General features: G+C 36.6%; 1 protein-coding gene and 1 pseudogene across 2 annotated transcripts; both read left to right on the top strand.

Moving 5' to 3' along the window:
- Nucleotides 1-2,067: 2,067 nt before the first annotated feature.
- On the top strand, nucleotides 2,068-4,720 carry LOC104748662 (salicylate/benzoate carboxyl methyltransferase-like; annotated as a pseudogene). The gene is made up of 5 exons (XR_015582813.1): nucleotides 2,068-2,188; nucleotides 2,664-2,739; nucleotides 3,156-3,474; nucleotides 3,885-4,244; nucleotides 4,328-4,720. The product of XR_015582813.1 is annotated as a salicylate/benzoate carboxyl methyltransferase-like (transcript).
- Nucleotides 4,721-6,593: 1,873 nt separating this feature from the next.
- On the top strand, nucleotides 6,594-7,796 carry LOC147927064 (uncharacterized). The gene has a single exon (XM_087487284.1). The coding sequence runs from the start codon at nucleotides 6,594-6,596 to the stop codon at nucleotides 7,794-7,796; it is 1,203 nt and encodes a 400-aa protein (XP_087343410.1).
- The last annotated feature ends 991 nt before the right edge of the window (nucleotides 7,797-8,787 follow it).

Genomic DNA, 8,787 nt, shown 5'->3' with positions numbered 1-8,787 from the left:
CATTGGTCCACTCGGTCTCCCTTCGCATACTGTTAGTGGAAAGGCGCGGAGTGCAACCGCATCAACCACCAGATTATATCTCTTAACCTTTCTGGTTTATCTTTAGGTGGCATGCTTTCACCATCAATCAGTTCTCTCCCTGAACTAGTTGAGGTTAACCTCCAAAACAACCAGCTCATTGGCAAAATACTGTGACTTCCAAAACATGTAAAATTCATTTACAGACCTGGAAATCGGTTGCTTGGACATAGGCCAAGAGACAATGAAATGAGTATTTGGATAATCATTGCAAGTATTGTCGGAGGAGCATTTGTCTTGATTACCATCGTTATCCTGGTTTACATGTATCAACTCAAGAAATCTACTGTGGGAAACATTGAGAATGGTAGAACTAGGGATGTTCATAGGACGCTGATTAGAGGTGGTGCACTTGTTGATGAGACTGAACATGATCGTGATGAAGACCGTTTATACCCTCTTCGTCAAGCCATCAATGATTTCATTAAAATTATATAGTCTACAAAACAATGTTGTGTTTTTAAAAGTTGTGTACTTCTGTTTTATTAAAATTATATAGTCTACAAAAAAATATCATAAATATTCAAATAGTATGAACATTCAGTTTTATTCTAATGATTTTTATTGTAAGTAATTACTTTTGTGGTTTAAAACCATTAAATAATAGAAGATATTTTGTATTTAAATATATCAGATTAGATGTTAATCTTTTTTTAAAAATGATAATGTAAAATATAAGAATTTACTTAGTTGGTTATAGGATGAGTTTTTTGTTTCAATTTTAAGTTGAATATTTTAGAAGTTAATTTATAAGAATTTAAATTTTATTTTACTTAAATTTTGAAATTAAAAAAAAAAAGTAAAATAAGCATGACTATTGATATTGAATATATATTATTTGAATATTGAATGTGTTTGAACATTAAATATATCTTAATAGGGATAGTTATAATTAGTATTAGAAAGGATAAAAGTGTTAAAATAAGTGTAGAGTAATTAAAAATAATAATAATAAATTGTGGGCTTATCACATCATCAACAATGAATCTTTCTTAATATATATGTAGAGGATTTTTTACTCTATCATTTTCTTTTTCAGTTTTCTCATTCTTCTCAATTTCTTTTCTTTAAAAACATCAACTTCATTCGTTATTATAAAATCGAATACAAGAGTTGGTATTTCAAAATTACAGTTGCTTTATGCAAAATCATCACCACATGAAAGCACATACACTAAACATCCTAAAGAAAAACGATAAGGGAGTGAATATACACTAACCTTAGAAACCAAAAACTTTACTTCCTAATGGATTTACAAATTTGCAATTTTTGTTCTTTAAAATCAACTCCTAGCTGATGATGACTTCCTTTGCACACAGGAAAAATAAAGCACACAAGAAAACTAAAGCTATTATTATCTTCTTCTTTTTTTTTGTATGAAAAAGCTATTATTATCCATTCCAAAATTGTTTAATATTGATATCATCTTCTCTTGCACTACTTTGTTGCTTCTTATTTTGAACCGATTCATATCTTGTTTATGGAGACTTGATATTCTCAAATCCCAAATTCATCAATGGAGACACCAAGCGATTCAAACTCTAGCAATCACCATAGTTATCCCAACATCTTCACAATTGATTCTCATTTTAAAGTGTATGGCCCATTGACAGGAAAACCGTTTATTGTTTTTTCTCTTTCTGTAATACAAAAAAAAAAAAAAAAAAAGAGTTTTTGGATTTTAAAATTACTTACGTTAGAAGATATTATTGCCTAACCACTTTGATTGATATTATAGTGAAGTATCCTGGTTCTTCACGGCAATTATATATCTTAATTCAAAATAATTACGTTTTTTTATATTTATAAGTTATCCTGTTTGCTAAATTTGTTTTTATATATACAAATATAATGTTAAGTGTGAGAAATATATATATCTGTGTGGTGCTACTTCATGCAAGTGGCTCTGAAGCATGTGATAGTGATAGTTTCGAGAACACATACCAAACAGAAAAAATGACCCAGAATTTTTTTTAAAAGTTTTTAAGCATATATATATAGTATGTATTATCCCAGCTAGTTCAAGCCATATTTTCTAATCTTAAAACCATATACGTTGGATCGAGAAAATTGTATACACGCATATTGTGCGCATCATGTCTCCCTCAAGGTAATGATTCATTGCTTCGATCTTCAACTGAAACGGGATGATTAATTTCTTGTAACTATGTAACTGTCCCACTGCCACTGTTTCTTCTTGTTTTTTTATTTGTTTGGAGTTAGTTCTCTCTTAAGAGCTACAATGTGGGTAGATGAGATTGTAATCAATTTTTTTGTTGATATACACTAAAACAAACAAACCCAAAAGGTATAATGGGAAGATGTGTTTAATCATGGTCTCTTTTTGTAGTGAGCTAGGCACTGTGGATTGTTTGGTATGGTTGTGTAGATTAAGTTTGTGGTGGAAATCTTGACATGGATTTTAGATTAGTAAAAAGAATTAGTCTCATATCGGGTTTGAATAAATTGGTTTGTATTCGGTTTCATTAAAATGCTCAACCTAACCATTGTGTGTTTATGAATCTGGAATCCTATTTCCTAATTTTGAATTTTGTCTGATTAAATAAAGTTTGTGTATACGTTAGGGACTCACTGGTGGATGCTCTTAGTATGAAAGGAGGAACAGGAGAACACAGTTACGCTACTAATTCACATTATCAGGTACTTAATAAACACTCTATGACGAATTGTGATGATATAGGAATTACGTACTATATTTTGATTCATATACTAAGCGTTTTGACAATAATTTTTTTTTTTTGGTAACCTTTAATTTAGCAAAATTTCAACCAAATCTTGATTTAATTTGTTTGATATATACCACTAAACTTTTCCATTTCTGATTGTAAACAAAGAAGTTTGTAACTTAGTAACATATGAGTTTATTGTTTATAATTATGCCAATAGGCCGATAGATATGTAATTTATCATTGACAAAATAACTCTATTCATAAGCTCTGAGTTTCTTTTTTTTTTTTCTTTTTTTGTTTGTTCATGACTTGGTCCTTCTTTAAAACTCATTCTAAATTAATTAAAGTAGTATGACAATTTATGATATAATGTTGGGGGTTTTACAGAGAAGTGTTTTCTGTGACATACAACATGTGGTGGAAAAAAACGCAAGAGAAAGGCTAGAGAAAATGAGTTTTCCTGATTTCATCAAAGTAACAGACTTGGGTTGTTCTACTGGACAAAACACGGTGTTGGCCATGTCCGCGATAGCCAACACGATCATGGAGTCGTACCAACAAATGGGTAAAAACCCACCAGAAATCTATTGTTATTTGAACGATCTTCCAGAGAACGATTTCAATACCACCTTCACGTCGGTTCCTTCTTTCCTAAGGAAGCTAAAAATGGAAGTTAAAGAAAGGTGCTTTGTCTCGGGAGTCCCCGGTGTAAAAACAAAGATGTAGCCAATAATGAAAAGAACTTCCTTTCTTATTAAGAATCACTTAAACAATCTTACAAAGAGTGTTTAATCAGTTTTACACACAGCTAAAATAGCTTGTCACTGACCAATTCTTAATCTACCCAAAAACACAAGAAAACCCCAAAGCTTTTTCTCTCTAGAGTCTTAACAATCTCTCAAGCGGCTAAACAACATGTTTGCCCTAACATCACAATATATAGGAACCACCCATAACCTACTTTCCTTAAACAGGATAAGCCCAAATCTTTTCCTTGATACGACAATATCTTGATCTTCAATTAACCAATCCCCAAGTGTAATGCCACGTCATTCATCCGTTGTAACTTAGCAAAGGCGCGAGCCAGAGTTCTACAATGCAGTCATGTATCATCAGAAATCTTCATGCTTACACCCGGTTCTTTCTACTCAAGGCTATTCCCAAGAAAGTCTCTCCATTTTGTTCATTCAGCTTTTAGTATCCATTGGCTCTCTAAAATTCCAGACGGGCTTGAGGGCAACACAAAAAGCATTCATATTAAACATCCATACACTCCAAATGTCTACAAGAATTATTTGAATCAGTTCAAGAATGATTTTTCGGTTTTCCTAAAAATGCGTTCAGAAGAGATAGTGCATAGTGGACATATATATGGTTCTCACGTTCGTTGGCAGAAAGGCTTCCAACACTTTATCCAAAGACTGCTTCCAAGTTTGGTCGTTGTTATCCGATTGCATCCACGATCTAGCATCCGAGGTATAAGCATCTCTTTTTTCTCTATCTTTTTAAACACTCCTCTACGTACCAAGTAATACATTGTTGGGAGAATGTGAGTGTAGGGGTTTGTGAAGCAATCAGAAATGGAATCGTTTAACATGCCATTCTACAATCCAAGTGAAGAAGAGGTGAGGGGTGTTATCTTCAAGGAAGGTTCCTTCGAGATCAAAAAGATTGATAAATTTGACCATATTGTCCCGTACAAAATTGACCTTGAGGAAGAAAATGATGAGGACCAATCATTTCACATGGAAGCTGGTATAAAGCATGCAAGGTGGGCAAGATGCATCACCGAACCATTGCTTGTTGCTCATTTTGGAGATGCAGTTCTCGAACCCGTGTTCAACAAGTACACACATTATATGGCCAAGTATCTTAGCGTTCCAAATCATCGCCCTAATATGACACTCGTCTTCGTAATTTCGTTGATTGGGAAATAAGGTCATTGTTTTGATGTGGTGGGATGATAAATTTTATTCTATTATAAATTAAGCTATAGTGACCCCAAGAAACAAAAATAGTCAGTATCAAAATTCTAAAGATGGACTTAAATTCCACGTTGCATTGAGTTTTCGATTTAATATTATATTTGTCTTTTTACAAACTTGATGTTGATAAAGATGGTGAGTGTATTATTCTTAATTTTATATAATTAATATGCATTTTCTGGAGATAAAATGTTTAGTTTACAAAAATATGGTGACTTGGAAGGTTTTTATTTTTTGAAGAAACCCTCAATATGTATTTTTAAGTTAGGGATTAAGTGTACTCAAAATTTTTTAATACAGATTTTGTAACATTAAAAATTATTGAAGAGTCCAATTAAAATAAGCAAAAGAAGATAAAGAGAAAAAAACAGTTAATGTGTCGGTTCCTGGTAACCGTTCTCTCTCTCCTCCGTAGAGTCTCCCTCCGGTGTCCCCGATCGTGGCTAGTCTACCGGTTTTCCATCTGGAACTACTCCCACGATGTTGGATGGGATTATTGGGAGTTGAGATTCTACCCATTATCAATTGCTCCACAAACTATTCAGAACCTCCCTTTTTCCGACAATTACTCAAATTAACTGTTTGACAGTTGCAATCTTCCTTCTTTATAACCAGTGTCGGATTTCAATGTTTCTTCACTCAGATTTCTATCAATTTTTTCTTCAAATATTGCTATTCACCTTTTCTCAATTTTTCCTTATCCAAATGGCTGATGTTAACATGCCCGCGGTTGGTGCTTTTGAGATCCCGGTGAATCTCTGTAGCCAGGCAACGAGAGTCTCCCAATCAAGTTTACTGGTGCGCCCTGCAAATCCACGAAGACAGAATCTCCGCGCGATGATCCGCTTCTTCCCTCGTCTTTGGGGGATGGATAACTCGGTGACGGGTCGTGTTGTGGAACACGGTTGGGCCCAGTTCCTGTTCCAATCCAATGAGGCGTTACAAGTGGTGTATCGTAGGGGTCCTTGGAGTTTCAATGATTGGATGGTGGCAATGGAACCATGGCAACCAAATCTTCCTTCTGAAAATCCAACCTCAATTAACTTTTGGATTCAAATCCGAGGCATTCCCCTGCAATACTTCACACCTCCAATGGTTCGTTACATTGCAGAGACTCTAGGTCTCGTGGTTGAAACAGAACTAGAAGATCTCGCTGGTGGTAATGCTGAATTTGCTCGTGTGTGCATCCAATGGCCCCTTGATCAGCCTGTGGTTTTCAACGCAACTTTCGTTTTGGCAATGACTGGGCGATGGTCTCTTTCCGGTTTGAACGCCTGAAAAACTACTGCTTTCGATGCCAGTCCTTACGACACGACATCGCAGAATGTACTGAAGATGTTCCAGAGGATGCTGATATTCATCAACAACCACCTGCTCCGGATGCAATCATCAATGCCCCTGCAATGGTACTTGTAAATCAACCACATCTGTATCCTGTGAATGCACAACCTGCAAACAACCAAATTGGTCACCAAGAGCGGTTGGCACTTCCGGCACCACAACAGTCACAAATACCATTAACAGAACTTGTTCCAGTAAACGGGCAACTGCTCTCCATAGGCGAACTTCGTACTCTCTACCACAATTATACTGCTGTCTCCGATCCTTCTGAAGCTGAAGCTCGTCGTCGTGGTTTGATCCTTGCTTTGGAACACACTGGTAACAGAATCCTAGAGGCGGTTATGTGTCCACTTCCTGAACTTCCGAACCAACAGAGGAAACGACGTAGAGTTTCTTCCCCAATGGATGCAAGTTCATCTAATCATTCAAACAGCAGAGGCGCGGCGGGCCCGGTTCCGCCAGACGATCGATGAGGATAGCCAGTTGGAATTGTCAGGGAATGGGGAAGTTCCCTACGATTCTACGCCTTAAGGAGATAAGTCGTCAATATCTCCTGGACGCAATCTTCCTCATTGAGACGAAGCAATCACAAGAATATGTTTCCGATATTGCAGTTTCTTTAGGTTTCCCTAATTTTAGTATTGTACCGCCTCATGGCCTTAGTGGTGGATTAGCTTTGCTTTGGAAATCATCTATCAACATTGATGTACTGCACCAAGATGCAAGACTTGTAGATTGCTCTATTAATGACAAAATCTCTACTTTCTACTTGTCTTGTATTTATGGTCACCCTGAGCCACAATACCGGTCTGAACTTTGGGAACGTTTGCAACATAACGCTGTCAGTCGTAATGAACCTTGGTTAATGATTGGAGATTTCAATCAAATCAAGAACAACAATGAGAAGATTGAAGGACATAGTCGTGATGAAAGTACGTTCAGTGATTTCAGAGATATGCTGTCTACCTGTGATATGGCAGATTTGAAACATATTGGTAATAAGTTCAGCTGGAGTGGTCAGAGAAGTATTATGATCAATGGTGTTCGAACCAAAGAGCTTATACAATGCTGTCTCGACAGAGCTATGGCGAATACAGAATGGTTCTCCTATTATCCTGCTTCAACGGCTGAATTTTTGGAACCGATCGAATCAGACCATCGACCTGTTGTTATTGATATTCTGACAGAAACAAGAGTTAAGAGAGGTTTGTTTCATTATGATCGACGTCTTGCTGACCGGGAAGGTTTTATGGAAACAATGAAACATGACTGGCTTAACCTCCCTCCAGACCTCTCATTCTCGGATAAAATCAAGCTGTTACGTTCGAAGATCTCAAGATGGAAGCATTCCAATCCAACTAATTCTGCCGCAGAAATCAAAACTCTAAAAGCTCAACTTGAAGATGAGTTTTGTGATGTTCCTCCAGATTATTCCCGTATTCGTGACATCAAAAAATCCCTCAGCAAAGCTTATCTGCAAGAAGAGATATATTGGAAGCAAAAGAGCAGAAAACAGTGGCTGGATGAGGGTGATCGGAACACATTATACTTCCACGGAAGTGTAAAAGCTCGCAAAGCTAAAAATAGAATACTTTCGGTCTATGATTCTGATGGGTTTGAACGTGTTGGTGATAAGAACATTTCTCATATCGCAACAGAGTATTTTCAGGAACAGTATCAGAAAGAAGCGAACACAGGCTAGGGAAATTACTTTACTAATGTTCCTTCACCAGTAACGACTGATATGAATACTGTTCTCAGTCAAGAAGTAACTGATGAAGAGATTCGACAAGCTGTATTTGATATCAGAGGAGATCGTGCACCTGGTCCTGATGGAATGACAGGGCACTTTTATCATCAGTTTTGGGACATATTGGGAACAGATATCTCTACTGAAATCAAGAAATTCTTCCAGACGAGTATTATGCCGTCTCAACTCACCCAGACACACATTTGTCTTATACCAAAGATTGATCAACCGAGTCGAATGAGTGACTACCGCCCCATCAGTCTCTGCAATGTCTCCTATAAAATCATTTCTAAGATCCTCACAAGCCGTCTGAAGATCATCCTCCCTGACATCATTTCGATTGAAGAAACTGCCTTTGTTCCTGGCGACTTATAACTGATAATATCCTGGTTGCTCATGAGTTATTACACTCTTTAAAATCCAGGAAACGTCAATCTAAGAGTTATATGGCTATTAAGACTGATATCAGCAAAGCCTATGATAGAGTGGATTGGGACTTTCTTGAGAGAACGATGTATCAGTTTGGATTTAGTGTCACTTGGATCACATGGATTATGGAAATGGTTCGGTCTGTCTCCTATTCAGTATTGGTTAATGGCAGTCCTTCTGATAGGATTCTCCCACAGCGAGGCATTCGTCAAGGTGATCTTATCTCCCCGTATCTGTTTCTTTTTATTGCTGAGATGCTGACACAAAAACTAAGACAAGAGGAATCAAAAGGCAATATCACGGGCTTATCCATAAGCAATCATGGTCCATGAGTTACACATCTCCTATTTGCAGATGATTCACTCTTTTTCTGCAAGGCTGATATGCGGAATAGCAAAGCTCTAGCTCGAATACTAAAACAGTATGGAGATTTATCAGGCCAACGTGTGAATCATAATAAATCTTCAATCACGTTTGGTTCTCGTGTAGAAGAAACAACACAAGAGATAGTCCG

Source organism: Camelina sativa, chromosome 15 (genome assembly GCF_030686135.1).
Source record: "Camelina sativa cultivar CO46 ecotype springtype chromosome 15, ASM3068613v1".
In the NCBI taxonomy this organism is placed as follows: Eukaryota; Viridiplantae; Streptophyta; class Magnoliopsida; order Brassicales; family Brassicaceae; genus Camelina; species Camelina sativa.
Note: the sequence above shows the minus strand (reverse complement) of the source record. Positions and strands in the feature narration are given on the sequence as shown.